The 17,330-nt window shown below is 38.2% G+C and overlaps 1 protein-coding gene across 3 annotated transcripts in view; it reads left to right on the top strand.

Annotated features, from left to right (window-relative positions):
• Positions 1-15,212, top strand: part of adck1 (aarF domain containing kinase 1) — a 119,298-nt gene extending 104,086 nt beyond the window's left edge. For all 3 annotated transcript variants that reach the window (XM_084393195.1, XM_084393196.1, XM_084393197.1), the window contains 2 exons: positions 11,546-11,739; positions 14,932-15,212. In XM_084393195.1, coding sequence (XP_084249321.1) covers positions 11,546-11,739; positions 14,932-15,100 — 363 coding nt within the window. In that variant the 3' untranslated portion in view covers positions 15,101-15,212. The remainder of the gene's footprint in view (positions 1-11,545; positions 11,740-14,931) is intronic.
• The last annotated feature ends 2,118 nt before the right edge of the window (positions 15,213-17,330 follow it).

Below are 17,330 nucleotides of genomic sequence, written 5' to 3'. Positions count from 1 at the left end.
CCATCAGAGAAGAGCAGAGATATACCTGTAGTATGTAAACAGCAGGGTCAGTTTTAAAAAGTCTGTATCCCTACATAGTTTCACCTAACTGGCCATAAGAGAAAGAGTGAGGTGAAAAAACAGAAAACTTGAGTGTGCTTGTTTTAGTCTGGCCCTCTATTTGTGAAGTTTCCTTCAGTACCCAATGCTGAGCCTCAGGCTTTGTGACAGGGGCACACACTCAGCTAAAAGAAAGAACTTAAGCTGTCCTCTGAGTTGCTCTGGCCTTTTTATTTGGCGGACAGCTGTGGAAAGTTGGGTTGTCCTGGTGTGGCTTACTGTCAGAAGGCTGAGCTCTAAATAGTTCTCTGTCCAGTGAGCTTGTTAAGAAGTTAAATCAATTCTGATGTGTAAAGAATTTAATAGTTACTGTCCTAACCTCCCATCATGCACACAGTCCCATAAATCTTGACTACTACGTACTAACCCTGCTGACGTTATTAACAGCCACAGCTCTCGTAAACATGCATTTAAAGCACCGTACTTGAGTACTTTCTCAGTGGATGAGCGAGTAAAGACTTGACATTTGAATTCCCTTTACAGTAGATACAGTTTCTCTTTGCATCTGTGCAGTCGGGTAGTCACAGTAAAATCAAATCATAACCTTGACATTTTTCGTAGTGCTTTTCTTAGTATTAAAGGTACAATATGCAAGAATTTTGCATTAAAATATCCCATAATCTCAAGGCCAGTGTTATATATTTTGTTAAGTTGATTACTTACAATATCCCAAATGTTTCCAACTAATTGCGATTTTAAAAATTGCGATTTTAACAAAGGAAACGGGGCGTTAGAGCAGGGGGGAGCTGGGAGTCGCCAGTCAATTGCGTCATATCCGCGTTACCCTCGGTTTCCGCTCGTACTGCGTGGAGTCCTGGACAAATGCGAAAGTTGTAGTTGTAGAGTCTATCAAGCAACAAACGTTAGCTTGCTTCGTGCTGTCGTTATGGAGCACAATTATTCTTTACTGATTGCAGCTGGTTCTGTCGACAAAGCATGCTTAATTTTATATTTTCCAAATGTAGCATTCGGTAATAGTTATGTAAGGGAAGTATTATTGCTTTAGATTTGTGTTTAGTTTATTGACGTTGTTTATCACGTCTGGTGTTTATGGCCATGTAAATAAATATAGCATGTGTTATACATAAAGATTAATCAGTATTTTGGCAAATGATGTGGGTATGTTCGAATGTACTTTTACAACAATTGTTTAGAACACGTAAAACTGCGCAGCGCTATCACAACAATGAATTCGACATACAGTAACATCTATGATAACCAATGTAGTAAACCTTACTTTTCTTGTGGTTTATTCATTTTAATGAAATAAAAGTGTGATGAGGTTCAAGAGTCAGGAAGGAAGAAGACAGGGGTCGGCGTGACTGGGACTCGTACTTTATTAAAATAAAGCAAAACAAACAAAAGTCGTGCACAACGCGCATTCACCGTGGCAACCGCGACGGCACAAAAGGGTTCAAAAATGAGAGCTCGGATCCACCCGGGTTTCTTTCTCTGCGTCCAATTTTCTCTTCAGTCTCTCTCTCGTTCCAGCGCGCGGCTTAAAAGCGGTCTCTCCACGCGGATCACAGCAATAAGACACAGGTGTTCGTCATTTGCACTTGACCTACTTGCTCGTCTCTTCTCTCTCCCATTACAGACCGCGCTGAACCACGCCCTCCTCGCCACAAAAAGCATGCCATTATAAAAAAAGAACTTAGCCTCATCCATGAACATGATTTTTCGATTCCCGTCTGACTGATTTACATCCACGGTGGAGTTTAAAACGACAGTTCCAATCATTCCACGCTCCTTCACATCGTCATCAAGCTACGCCGTTGTTGTTTGGAATGTAGCACCCTCTAGAGGCCAAAAATTCTTGCATATTGTAGCTTTAACACTTGAAGGGTCTCAGGTGTATTGTCTTATTGTGGAACCAATTCACTTCAAATTAGAGTACTTACACTTCGACTCTCTTCAAACTTTCAAGTCATTTCGGCTTTTTTTTTTTTTTTTTATCCTGTAAAGCAGTGGTTCCCAAACTTTTTAGTGGCGTACCCCCTGAGGCATTTAACATCATCCTTCTGAGTACAATAGAAGTCTTCCACTTAGACTACCGTCACTCCTTTTCCATTAGGGGACAATATTTGCCCCCTTAAATTGTTTTTCAGGTGCATTTTTTACCTTTACCTTTTTTTTTTCTTTTTTTTTTACATACCCTATTAAATGTATATGTCTCATGTTTTATTTCAAATTCTTAAAATACCATTAATAATTATTAATGTGATAAATAAATCAATACATTACTAAACTAAACACATAATTTCAATCAAATGAAATGATCAATAAAGGCCATCTTTGCACTTCCATGGTACAAGCTGCATGTATTTAGCTGCATTGTTTAATGCTGTTCAGAGCTGGCATGAATGCAATGGCAATTGCATAAATAATGTTATGAGATAATGTTTTGAATGAAAAAGTTCAACAGAGAAATATGAAATGATGGCAAAATCTAACTAAAACCGGCAAAATTCGCGGCAAGTCACTGTCTTAATGAGTGAGCCATCAAGTCATTCATTCATCTAGTACTGAAACAAATGTCTGTATTTATGAATGAGTCATTGAATCATTGACTCTCCCGATTCATTCAAAGCCGCAGATTCGTTCACTAACGAAACGCCACAGTGTGTTGCTGGGAGACTCACAACAGTTCTGCTGTGGCTTTCGTTGGAACTATAGTTTTGTTGCAAAATAGAACAAAATTGACAATACTGTGTTTAAAATGTACGTCACTTAAAGGAGAACTGATGGTGATACCAGCGCAAATACCTGTGTTTACATCCTGTTTTCGGTTGAAGTCCAAAGTAGTCGATTGCCGAGTTCACGCGCATAGGTTTAGTTACCTATGATCACGCGCGTGAACTCGGCAATCGACTACTTTGGGCTTCAACCGAAAACAGGATGTAAACACAGGTATTTGCGCTGGCTTAAATAACATCATTTTTATACATATCTTTCACATCTACTGCAGTCAGATTCACTCGTGTTCACTCTGAAGGAATCACTCACATGACCTGTGCACTTGTAATGACACATGAAGGATGTTAAGAGGCTAAAAGCAGGTTTTGTACTTGCCCCATTGAAGTCAACAGGGTGCAAATTTTAAAAATAGAATAACTTGGTGTAGGCAACACCGATTTTTGTCGTTGTTCTCTGTATTGACAGCACTCCAAATGTACAAAAAAGTGAGCTCAATGTTAAAATTGACCGGAGTTCTCCTTTAATATTATCTTTTTGTTTGTTGAACTGTTGTATAAAATCAGTGTCACATTTCCAATTGTGTGGATAGAAAAAATGCATTCTTGCTTGTATAATATTATCAACAATTAAAACAATGGGTGTTTCTGATATTATTATTATTATTATTAATTAATAAACAAGCCAGAATGTGAACATGAATACACATGACAATTCAGTATCGCAACCTTCCCTCGCTCTCCCACCCTGCTGTGTGACACTGAAGACTGTAGTATTGGCTGATAAAAATCCAGCTTTGCATCACAGGAATAAATGATATACTAAAACAGAAGACCATTATTTTAAATTGTAATAATATTTCACAATATAACTGTTTTTCTGTATATTTGATTTAAATAAATGCAGCCTTGATGAGCATAAAATACTCCTTTCAAAAACATAAAGAATAGTAATGTTTCCGAACTTTTGACTGGTACTGTAGGTCTTTACTCAGATCAGAAGGTTGTTTCCCCAATGGACCTCCGTTCGCTTGATCAGATTGACCCATTTCCTCAGTGCCTTGATACAGAAAGCTGCAGAGCTGAGAGCACTAAGCGGTTAATCCTTTTATGTAGTGATTTTGACTCCTCACGGGGATGAAATGGAATGTGTATTTGAAGCGCTCGTGAATATGCAGAAGGACTGTCGCATTGTTATTTTAGCGTCCTCTTCCTTATTTCCTCCTAGGGCAAGCTGAGAATTTTTCTTCATTAAGTATTCGACTGAGGAACGGACTATCAATCTGCGTGCTCCTGCATGCTGACTGATTTGATGGGTAGTGACTCCGTTGGCCGGTTAGTTATGTGCAGTCCTGGGCCGTCTCTGGCTGCTCACCACGATCCCCAGAGGGAGGGCCGGTAGGACCATATTCTCCGCTAGGACCATATTCCTCCGCCATGACCATATTCTCAACCTCTGCTGTTCTGAGCAGGCAGAGATAGAGAGAGCCATGGATAATCATGACTGTCTCTGTCTCCAGCTGTCTGAGCTGGTAGCACGACACAGTCAGTCTGTCTCTGATTTTGTCCAAATCACGTCCACAAAGAGCGATTGACCCTTTTATGCAGTGCGCCACATCCACCCCAAGAGTCATCAGGGGACAATGGCGCATGAACGGAGCAGCGGGGTGACTTACCTCATGATTACCCCTCGTCTTTAAAGTGGAGAGATGCCTTGTAGTTGAACTTTGAAGTGCAGACTAACTTCAAAAGCAGAGAGATGGGGCCCTGCTGCTAAAAGCAGAATGCATCATCAGGCACGTAAAAAGTAGCATACAATGGAGAATGATAATGCGCTACATGACACAGTTACTCTTCAAGCAAATTAAACTAATAAAGTCCAAAAATTGAAAGGCCTGAAGAATTCCCTCTACAACATTTTTTTTTTGTGTGCGACTCATTTTTGAAATGCAAATATTATTGCGACCCCTCACACATAACAGAAAAAAAAACCTGGAAATATCCGGTAATTTAAAAAAAACTCGTTTTCCAGGCCATCATGGAACATTTTGCTCTGCTCTAAAAAAAAATTTGTCATTCATTGATTTGATTCGTTCAAACAGCTGATTCACCCGGTTCACCCAATTGATTTACTAAAAACGCGGATTCAGTCAGAAACGAAGCACTGCTGTGTGTTGCTCGGAGACGCACAACAGTTCTGCTCTGGCTTTACAGGTAATATTTTCATTGGCAAAATTGAGCAACAGCAGACTTTTAGAGCAAAAGTGTCTAAAATATAACACAATATTAAAAGGCCCCCTGAAATCAAAATAGCTTTTAGTATGAATATGTTAGCCTTAAGGTTATGAATAAGCTGGTGTGTTTCATAACAATGACAAAATGTGCATTTAGGAGATATAATCATTCAAAACTTAGTCTCTCATTTCCGCTAAAATGGATCACAGATTTTTATGACATCACCACGGACTTCAGCTTCTCATCACATCTTCTGTCCAGTCAAATGCTTTCTAGAATCTAAAGCGTCCCGCCCCCTATGCTATAAATAACACCTGGCCAAAGCGACTGTTGACACGTCACGGAGCAATATGGGTGGATATGTGTGTTCAGTTGCTCAAACGCTCGAGTTTTATTCCATTTTCCAACTGTACGTTGGTTAAGAATGAAATGGCTAGAATTTATTCACAGCTCTACTATTGAATCTAACGTATCATCAGCACTCTGATTTGCTTCCATGGTGCTGTCAAGTACGAATTGCAGTCTGTGAGGTAAACTAAACGCTATTAGCTATTTGAAAAGGGGGAGGAGCCATTCAATATGTCCCGCCTTAGCTTCCTGTTTCATTGGAAATTACGTCAGCGCATCATACAAAGCTGCGCGTTCCAAGGCAGTGGGCCTTTAACTTCTTATTTATTGAACTGATGTATAAAATCAATATCACATTTACACTCGCGCTATTCGGGACAAAAACAGCAATCGTGTGACAGTGCGCTCGTTACTCGGGTGATATTGCTTAAGTATAATCATGAAATAAATATGAGACGATACATTTTTGCCCTGATATCTTTAATTTTAGGGGCATTCTAACTGCTTTCTACAGTATAAGCTACAGTGAGTTGTTGCCCTGCTTCATGTTCATCATCAATAAACTGTATGAAATGTAAGATGAGCTATGTAGGTTTGGGGCGGGGCGTTAACGTGTTAAAGCGACAGCCCTAATTTATTTATTTATTTGTAGGCCTTGAACAGGCCCATAGTCACTCTTGAACTATAACCAGCTGTGCAGCACCAAAGGAAATAAGGCAGTGAGCCAATCAAATTAGTCTTTCCTTAAAGGGGTGGTATAATGCCCTTTTCACAAGATGTAAAATAAGTCTCTGTTGTCCCCAGAGTGTGTATGTGAAGTTTTAGCTCAAAATACCCCACAGATATTTTTAAATAGCATGATAAAATTGTCACGTTTTGAGGGTGAGCAAAAACGCACCGTTTTGGGTCTGTTCCTTTAAATGCAAATGAGCTGCTGCTCCCAGCACAGGGGGCGGAGCTTCAACAGCTTGCACTCACACAGACATGCACTGAAAATTTCAAAAACTTTTAGCCTTTTATGTTCAAACCGTAGTCAGACAATGATGGAGAGACTCAAGAAGAGGTGACAACGTGTAGAACGCAACAGGACGTTTCTGAATGGTTAGTTGATGGATTTATGTAGCTTATGTGTAGTTATCTTCTAGTCATTGATTAGCATATTCTGTCTTGATAATCTATAAATGTTCCGGGGGCGGGGTTTATGTAAATTTTAGGGTTGGTGACATCCTGGAGGAATGTCGTGTAGTCCCTACCAGCCGCTAGTTGTAGTCCTTAAAAAGCGATTTCTTTAAAAGCAAATATCTTCCTTTGCTTTGAACTTTGAGCATTGTAACTTTGCAGATGGTGTTCATGCTCAAACAGCTACATTACACACTCACTAAAGTTAAAAAAGTGAAATCATAATCAACCACCCCTTTAAAGAGAATGCGTGCACATGGAGGAGCGCATGTGTTTTTTACTGTTGCCTCAAGTGGTGGAATATATGCAGAGATTGTGGGGGCATATGGGTTGGATGTTGGAGCAGTAGCTTTAGGTCATAGACCAAGTGTTCAGTGTCCTATTTTAATCCGAACCCCTCACTTTTGCTCGCTGCTGCTGCCGGCGCCTGCAAATCCCACCCAAGCGATAGCAAACTTAAATCCACTTAATTTAGCACCTAATCCCCCCCTCCTCCTCCTCCTCTGAAATTTTAGAGATTGAGATTTAAGGATTAGCAGATAAATGGACAGGAAAATGGAGCTTGCACATGTTTTTCAAGCTCAAGTCATAGCACAGCAATCAGTTATTAAAATACTATTGCTGCTGGAGTGCACTGAATGACCAGGCTTTTTTATCCTGCCAAGAAACTGAAGTGATTTCTGGGAACTCTCTTTTGGGAAATTGTCTTTGCATTGACTTTCTCTTTTATGACATGGAATATGTGTGGGATTTTCACACCCTGACCTGTTTTGCTGTTTACTTTACATGATTGCCTATAGGTGATGAAAATCCTTTCAGATGTTTTGACCAGTGACTGTGTATCTAGACTGTCACTCATTTTAATTTGCTTGAAAAAGGATTTAACCTTCACGTCAGGCATCCATCTGAACTTAATCCAAAGATTCAACCATGTGACTTAATATAAACAGCTCTGTCAGGTAATTTTTTCTAAAAGAGGCTAAATTCTACAGAAACTTGTTTCCAACATGGAGTAATAAAGTAAAAAGTAATTGCTACTTTTTATCTTACAATTCTGACTTGAAATTCTCAGTTTAAATTCTACAAGTCTGAGAAAAGTCAGAATTGCGAGTTATAACCTTGGAAGCGTGAAAAATTTGTTCAGATTTGTGAAATATAAACACGGATTTCAGTGGGAAAAAAGTTAATATTGAAAGTTTTAAACTTGCAATTGCAAGGAAAACAAGTCAGAATTGTGAGATATAAATTTGCAGTTGCAAGGGGGGTGAAATGTCAGAATTGTAAGATAAACAATTTTATTTTTTTATTTCATCGCTGTTGTTTATCACTGTAGCACAAGTTGCTGAATAATGCAAACACACCTGGGAACTGAGAGAAAAAAAATACCGGAACAAAATACTGGAACAGATTTTCATTTCATTAATGGTTCTCACACATGAAACACCATCAAATACAGTGTCTAGCCCCCTTATAATTAGTCAGATTTTTTAACAAATTACTCAGTGTTAATTAGCAATTAGCATTTGCTTATTAATAATAAGTCAATTATTTCTGCAGGACTAAAATCAGCGCTTACAATTTACAGTTATGTTGCACTTAAGACCTATCAGATTTGAAGCATTGTAATGGTTGTTCATATGACAGTGAGTAGTTACAGAGTTTTTTGTGAGAATAAATGTATAAAATACGTCATCACAATATGTTTTAGTATCTTTAATATACTTATCCAATTATTGGATTTCTTTTACATTGTCTAAATATGTATTTATTATTGAAATGACCTCAATTGACAAAGGAATTTTCATTCTTTTTTCCATCCTTAATAGTCTGAGAATCTGTATATAAATGTGGGCGGTCATGTGTACACTTCACTCATGGTTTGGAATGACTTGGGTATTGTATGTGTTATGTTTTTTTTGTTTTATTCTATTCTTCTGGGCCTGTTTTCTCTCTTGCTGGTACATATATTGTATGGTCACTGCCTCCTTTATTCCAGAGACATGTGTTTGGCATTGAGACTGCTCTACACCTGTCCTGGCTGTTGCAGCAGCTTGTTGTGGGCCCTAGGCTGCTGGGGGTCTTCATGGGTCTCTGCAGGCCCCAGACATGTCTCTTGGCTCCTGGCCCTCTCAGAATAGATTAGCCCCAGGGTAAAATAGAGCCAGACACAACCAGGTTGATGCCAACCATGGAAACCATGCCCATGTGATACCATCAGGGGCCTTAATACAATATAGTTTTATTATATCTTGGCATTATGATCTAATTGTGATCATTGAAAGATTTCAACAGTTTGGCACTCTGATAGTTGGTCTCTTCTTATAATCTATATCTTTTGAGTATGTGTACACCATGTAAAGTTGGGTTATTTGAGGACAGGACACAGGGTGTCTGAAATGTTCAGCAGAACGTACCTGCTGTCACATCCACTTTGCCTGTTCTTCACACCACAGCCCTGCAGAGCCGAGAGCAGAAAATACTTCAGTGCCATCGCAGGCCATATGTGGTGTAACCCTATCATTTTGGGTCATAGAGACTTTAAACATGTTTTCAAAAGAACATTATCCGGAACAACCCAAGGTTTTGTGCCTTACTCAAGAGCTCATCTTGTGGGTTTTCAACCTGCAACCATTTAGTGACTAGTACAGATATTTGACCACTGGACTGCTGATTCATACAATATAGTACACTGAAACAAAAAAAGGTTGAAAACAAATTTCTATCAGAAATTGCTAGTAAATTTCACAAATAATTGCAAAGAAATGGCAAGTAAAGGCTGATTCACACTGCACTGTGACAGACTCTGACTAACGCTGACAGTTTTACAGTCGAATGCCGATTCAACGCGCCGACTAACACCAACAGACACCGACAAGGGTGACACACTGATCCGATAAAGCCTGACGAATGTGTGTGTTGCCACTAGTTGGCGTCTGTCGGTGCAGAGTGAGTTGGCCTTAAAAGGTTAGTTTACCCAAAAATGAAAATTATGTCATTCAATGTTGTTCATCTTTGGAACACAAAATAAGAGATTTTTTTAATGAAATCCAAGAGCTTTCTGACCTCCCATAGATTTCTGCGTTATTACCACTTTCAAGGCCCAGAAAGGTAGTAAAGACATCGTTAAAGTCTGTGGTTCAACCTTAATGTTATAAGGCGACTAGAATACTTTTTGTGAGCAAAAAACTAACAAAAATAATGACTTTATTCAACAATGTCTTCTGTTCCGTGTCAGTCTCTGACGCTGTTCACGTGAGCACCAAGACTCACGCGTGTGAGCCGGCCAACACTGAGCCGTCGTTCTGACAAATAACCCGGAAGCACTGCACTATTTTTACAACATTAACAGCGTCAGAGACTGACATGAAAGAGAATGAGGTCGTAATTAATTGTTTGTTTTTTGCTCACAAAAAGTATTCTCGCATTTAGCATAGTGGGTAAATCTTATCAAAATGCACAGTTGTACAGCTCTTTGCGCTCTCCAACAACAACATTAACTTTGTAGTACTACAGGCTTATGCTTTTGCAGAGACTTATTGACGTTTGATTCTAATGGACTAATTGATTTTAATTAAAACTTTAATCGAGGTTTGCGATTGTTAATTATGATTTTAATCACTTGGCCTGCTGGTCAGTGGAATTATTAGCTGTTGATGCAAATTGCCACTCTTGTCAAACCTCAGCTGATAAACTAGAGTCCACAGATTTTCATAACTAACAGTGTTTTTGTCTTTACTGTTAGTGTCCATGTTTAGTTGTTTGTTGTTGTTCATTTTCTCTCATTTATGTCGCATGTGCCTTATAGATTTTTTTTTTTTTTTTATAAGAAGTCTCTATTACTCAACAATGCTGAAATTATTTGATTCAGATTGAAACAGAAATATTGTGAAATATTATAATTTTTAATAACTGTTTTCTATTTTAATATCTTTTAAGATGTAATTTATGCCTCTGATGGGAAAGCCTAATTTTCAGCATAATTACTCCAGTCTTCAGTGTCACATGATCCTTCAGAAATCATTCTAATATGATGATTTGCTGCTCAAGAAACAATTATTATTATCATCAGTGCTGAAAACATCAGTTGCTTCATATTTTTGTGGAAACATCAACAATAAAAAAAGCAGGAGATGCTAATGCATATATATTTTTAAGGAATTAATAGGCTTATCAACAGCTTCCTACTGTATATATTTTGTTGTTAGTGTCAAAGACTGCATGTCCAATCAAACTCTAAGGATAAGGATAAGAATAAGGATATAAAAATAAATGAAAATGAGTTAATAGAAAAGAAAAGTAAGCAAATAATGCACTGTATTCAGTAAGGTAAAGTTCAGGATAGTGCTTAGTCTAGGTCAAATAATCTGCTTACAGTGTGAACTTGAATTAGCTACTGTTGACATCTTCCGGAATCTTATTTTCCCAGTCAGGCAGGGGGAGGAAGGGAGGTCTTCATGCCTGATTACTAATAAAAATTTGCCGGGAGTATCAACTCAGGGGGCTGATGTTGCCGAAGTGACAGAGCCAAAATAGCTAATCTTCACAGTCGCAGTTTCAAGCACTTAGTTTCTCAGTTGTCTGTGAAATAAGCTACTCCATTTCCCTGCACCCCGCTCTCTCTCTTTCTCTATCTCTATCTCTCTCTATCTCTCTCTCTCACTCACTCACTCACACACACACACTTCCCTGCACTCTGCCCCCTATAGTGAACATTTTAATCACGTATTTAGGTGGGTGTGCCCTTAATTCAAGTCAAGGGATCATCTCTTATGTAGTCCACTTAAAAGTAGCTTATTCAAAAATGAAATTTCTGTCATTATTTATTTAAATGTAAAAACAGCCCCATATGACTAACTGACTTCTATGGAACACAAAAGGCCCATTTTTGAAGAATCCACTGTCCACTCTTTTCAACATGTATCACTTATAATTAAATGTATATCTTACTATAGTGAAATCTTCTGATGGCCCGGCTTTGTTTTACCCCTCAGGATGTGGAGATCCGAACAAATGCAGCGCTGTACCTCCCTCAGATCAGTGAGCTGCTGAACAGGGTTCCCCGACAGATGCTGCTGCTTCTGAAAACCAACGACCTGCTGAGAGGCATCGAGACCATCCTGCAGACCAGAGCCAGTTCCAGCTCCTTTATCAATATGTCCCGCTGCTGTACCCGTGCCATTGCCAGGTAAAAGCCACAGCAAAGTGGTTGCTTTTTCATTTCTCGTACACACTTTATACACAGGGTTTAATATGCATGTTAAAGCCTGTGTATAAATCTCTATTCAAAAGTTTGGTTTTTTAATTCATGCTTTTATTCAGCAAGGATGCATGAAACTGTTCAAAAGTGACAGTAAAGACATTTACATTACTACACATTTTTTTTTTACTTTCTATTCATCAAAGAATCCGTTTTTTTGAGCAGCAAATCAGCATATTAGAATGATTTCTGAAGGATCGTGTGACACTGAAGACTGGAGTAATGATGCTGAAAATTCAGCTTTGCATCACAGGAATAAATTACATTTTAAAATATAGAAACATATATTTGTTATATATATAACATATATATATATTTCTATTTTTTAATAGAAAAAAGTTATTTAAAATTGTAAAAATATTTCACAATATTACTGTTTTTACTGTATTTTTGATCAAATAAATTCAGCCTCGGTGAGCATAAGAGACTTCTTTGTCCATGTTTACTGCAGCGTTACTTGAATAGTCGCATGGTAAGAGTTTCAGCACCTGAACAAAACCTGATCCCACACATTAGGAGTCTGTCTGCTGTTAAACGCCTCATTCTCTCTGTTCAGTGGGCTCTCATTGGCTCATCTCTGCGTGTCTGCTCTGGAGCTCAAGTCCCTGATGTCATCTCAGTGCTCAAAGACAGTGTCATCTCTCTCACACCAGTAACCCACAGACACTATCCCACGCACCGCAGGAGCTCTCGTTCACCTAAGCGGACTCTGTGGGACCTCACAAAGCATTTAAATGCACTCTCACATGCATAAGACTTAGCAGCCACTCAGTCCAGCCTCCCCCACCCCGAAATGCAAGTGGGTGAATGAATGCCACTATATTGTACTATATTGTGCTTTCCACAGCAGTGAGCAGTGATCATATTGATTTATTCTCACCATTCTAATGAAGAACATGATGATTGGAGGAGAAAATCGTTCGGATTTGAAGGAGGAATCCTGACGGTTGTCAGCGGAGAGACACTCACGTCTGCTCGTAAAGGATTTCGGCGCGATACAGAAAGAAAAAAGCACCCAGACATGAAACTCAATGTTGTCTGCCTCAACGCCTTTTTATTAAAACCAAATGGCAGCAAAGTGCAGAATGCAGAATCTAAAATCCATTACCAATTGCTATGCTCACAGACACAGCAGAAAGAGAAAGACAGACTTGGAGAAGGAACCGGACCATCACACAACTAATTTAGTTTGATGTGTGCAGAAATGTTTGCAGTATCATCTATTACACTGAGTTAGTACAAGCTGTATGAATAGTTCATCCAAAAATTCTAATTCTGTCATCATTTACTCACCCTCAAATCTTTAAGGGTTTCTTTTTTTTCCCTGTTTAAACACAAAAGTATGCATTTTTTTTTAAAGGACCTATTATGCTTTTTTTTACATTTTCAACTTTCTTTAGTGTGTAATGTTGCTATTTGAGCATGAAAAAGGTCTGCAAAGTTACAAAGCACAAAGTCGAAGATCTACCAGATGAACAGGATGTTAGGATGTACAGTATGTTCAGGGTTTGATCCGTACCTTAATGCTTCTGCTTCTTGTGAAGGTAGTAGTTTTCAGGTTTCGGACACAGCTTTGTCTGATTGGCTGCATATTCAAGGTGTAATGAAAAACAAGGAGGACCGGGAGTGCATGCTGAGTTCACTCTTTCTGTCGCTCTCTGTCTGCTTGCAGGGACAGACAGACTGAAAGGCCTCTCGCTGACCTGGGTTAATAATTCAGCTCCCGCTCAGCTGTGACTACATCCACTATGTCTCTGAAATATTCATTATGGATGATCTAAGAGCCAACAAGTTATGCAATATTGACTGTAACTGTAAATATCTACACCCAGGATCCAAAATTAACTGTAGTTTTTACACTACAGTTCAAAAGTTTGGGCTCACTATGTGTGATAGATAGATAGATAGATAGATAGATAGATAGATAGATAGATAGATAGATAGATAGATAGATAGATAGATAGATAGATAGATAGATAGATAGATAGATAGATAGATAGATAGATAGATAGATAGATAGATAGATAGATAGATAGATAGATAGATAGATAGATAGAATGTTTTTGCACATTGTTAACATGTTTCTAGCATGATCTAACACATTGCTAGCATGTTTTAGCATGTTTGTCTGCTTCTAGCATTAATTGCTAGATTGTAGCATATATTGCAAGTAGCCTATGTTTCTGGCATGAATTAGCACAATGCTATCATGTTTTAGTTTTAAAATGTTAATATACTGTAGAAAACAGCTATTTTCAATTGTAATATTTCATTTTTGATCAAATAGTTCAGCCTGGGTGAGCTTAATAGACTTTCAAAAACATGAAAATTTATTTTATACATTTTTTAAAATTGATATTATGTTTTTGTTTAATTATGCAAAATCTACTTCTTTGAAATATTTTGGCCTATATGTTTTCTTGGTTCAGTTCACCAATTGGCAGGTCTGGCTAAATCCTTTGGACCTGTTTGCCGAGCATGCAACAAGTTGAGTGAACAAGGCAAAGTAGGACGAGTGACAATTGGTGACTGACTCCTGGGTTCCCATCAGTCCCTTCTTTCTGTCTTCAGCCTGTATTCTGCTCATGCTGTCGGTGTGCTCCTGTCAGATTGAGCACAGTGTGACATCTCCAGTCTGACACAGCAGCTATGCTCTGAAATGCCAAACTTGTCCACCCAAAAAAGCTTTGTAGAGTTTGAATGCTCACGAAATTAGAGTGAATTTCACCGTCACCCTTATCTTATTTCTCACTCTCCTCATCGGGAACGCGTAAGAAAATTAATGCGATTTCACTTACTGTTTGTCAGTTCAAAGCTGTTTGCTGTGACAGTGTGAGATGCATTTAGAAGAGCGGAGGAGTCATTGTTTTCTGCCCAAGGATATCCTACTGACTACGGTCTTGACACTTCTCTCTCTCTCTCTCTCTCTCTCTTACTGTTAATATTACATGACCTAGTGTGGTCTGTCTAAAGTCCCTCACTTATACCATGAAGCCTGAGCCAACACAGTCTGAATCATTTACAGCCAACTTACTTCAACCAATGTAATCTCACCTTTCCTCTTCTGGTTCTTCGTCTCACTCTTCTGTCTTTCTTTGTGTCTCTGTGCCTCTCTATTAGGCACAAGAGGAATAAAACCAAGTCTCGGAGCAGGCGGCTGCGGATCTCGCTGTCTGAGTGTTGGTCTCTGTGCCAGATAGACCTGTATGAACTGGTGTTGTGGCTCCGCAGCTCCACGCTGGTCAGATGGGTCTTCTACCTCTTCAGCTGCCTGCCGTACCCAAACTGAAAGGCTTGAACCAGGCCATAACGCCCTGAACTCCGCACTCTGCCAAGTGCATTATGGGTTGATCATGGACCGTTTTTAATGAATGCTGAAAGTAAAGCAAACAAATGAAAGTAAAATCATCGGTTTTTAACAATAAAAAAAAAAGGTCACTGAAAAGCCGATGATCACATGATTAACCAGTCATGTGATCAGTGCAGTATGTGTTAGAGCAAACGCTCCGTGCATGATTATTTTTCTTCATAGTATCTAAATGATGTTTTTCACGGTTAGTTTGGATTACGCAATACCTCAGACTTGTGACATCGACGTGTGTACGTCACGTCTCCGCAGAATTTTATGTTACATTCCTTCAGATTTCCTTTTCCCATTTGGTTGCCAAAATCACCTCAAACATTTCGATGTAACAGTTGTGGTATAACACACAATTTTTTATTTATTTTAGTATGCAATAAAATTGTGGTTTATTTTTTGGTGCTGGATCAATAAAGTTTTATTGCTTTAGTTTTTGTGTTCAGCAGGTTTCCTTCTTTTTTTTTTTTTTTACTGTGGTAAATTTCATTCACATTAAATGAATTAATCAGTGAATTAAAATAATATGGTGTTCCAAAACCGTATGACTTAATTTTTCCATGCAACACAATATAGGTGAAATTTTGAATAATGTTCCCGCTGATCATTTCTTTACAAAGAAAAGCTTAATGGTGACCAGGGACTGTCAAACCCCCAAAAAAGTATCATAAAAATAATCCACATGACTTGTTTGCTATATTCTAATCAGTGTGTAGTATCATTGATATACTATTATAGATTTTGTGGATATTTTTCGAATTAAATTTTATTTGATTATTATCAATTATTAAATAATTATTTGTATATTTTCTGAATTCGATTTTTGTATCTAAATTTTATAGTTGTCATTTTTTTAAATGACAAAATTAAAATGAGAAACGTTTTAGTTTTTTAAATAGTATTTTATTTCAGTTAATGTATTCAGTTAATGTTTTATTTCAAGTAATGTTTTATTTATGTTTTATATAACTGTTTCTAGTCTAGCTCTTCTGAACTCAAATGATGGGCTTGTTTGAAGAATACCCTGAAATTTAAGTTCCTGTTTACAAAAAAAAAAGTAAATGTTAAAAGACAATAATCTAAAGTCTGAATATGTGGAAAAGTGAATGAAATATTAGTATTTTTGGTGTTCTACCAAAGTCACATGGGTTTGGACAGACATGAGTAAATGTTGATTTTTTTTGAAGAGCTACTATATATATATATGTCTTGGTGGCAGATGCCACAGGCCACAGGCATATTAAGTGTCTTTTCTGAGTATAGTGTGTCAAGTACAATCAAGAGCTTATAAATGCATTAATATTGTAAGCTAGACCTGGATGAGATGTTAAAGAGCACATCACAGCCAGTCATTTCTCTATCCAGAGGGCATGTTTTTGTTCAATTACACCCTGCTCTTCCCTTCCCTTAGCTTTTTTTTTTTTTAGGTTAGACCCCATTGGAGGCCCAACAAGAAACAGAGATACACAGCTTACTTCCCACAGCCTGGAGGCAGCAGCCGGAGAGTCCAAACCCTGCCATACTAATGCCCTCAGGCTAGAGAGCAGATTCTGGCTGCCAAGCATGGGATGATGGACGCAGTTATCTTCTCAACAAGTCTCTTCTACAGCACACACTGCTCAAGCTGCACAGCTGAAAACAAATTGCTGAATCCCAGCTTCACCATCCACAATAATGTGTCATTCACTGTGTCCACAGTTAATCCTGTCAGGCACAACTAGGAACCGTGCAAACTTGTAATTATTCATTTCTGCGGATGGGGTGCATTCAAATTACGTAAGTGCACTATTACATTTTTCCGTCCCCTTACTATTAGATCTTTACAATCTCTGTTGTTTTATCCTTTTATATGTTGTTGTTTGTCGTGTGTGTTTCCGTGTATATACACAGACACAAATGTGTCATCAAATTTTGTAATTGCTTTCCTAGAGATTTTCTTCAAAAAAAGTGCATTTGTAATATCTTGCGAATCGTTATTTTCTTGTCATATCTTAGCCAGTATTATGTTTTAATGAAATTGTTTAATTGTTGCGCTTTTCAGCTCATCTTTATCATTAAAAACATTTTCACAGTTTCGTTGACAAAATGAACAATGTTTCGCTGCTATCATCTTTTGTTTCTAAAACTAGAAACTGCAATGATGTACTGTTGTCACAATCCC

The sequence above is a fragment of the Rutilus rutilus genome, assembly GCF_951802725.1.
Source record: "Rutilus rutilus genome assembly, chromosome: 21".
NCBI classification, from domain to species: domain Eukaryota; kingdom Metazoa; phylum Chordata; class Actinopteri; order Cypriniformes; family Leuciscidae; genus Rutilus; species Rutilus rutilus.
Note: the sequence above shows the minus strand (reverse complement) of the source record. Positions and strands in the feature narration are given on the sequence as shown.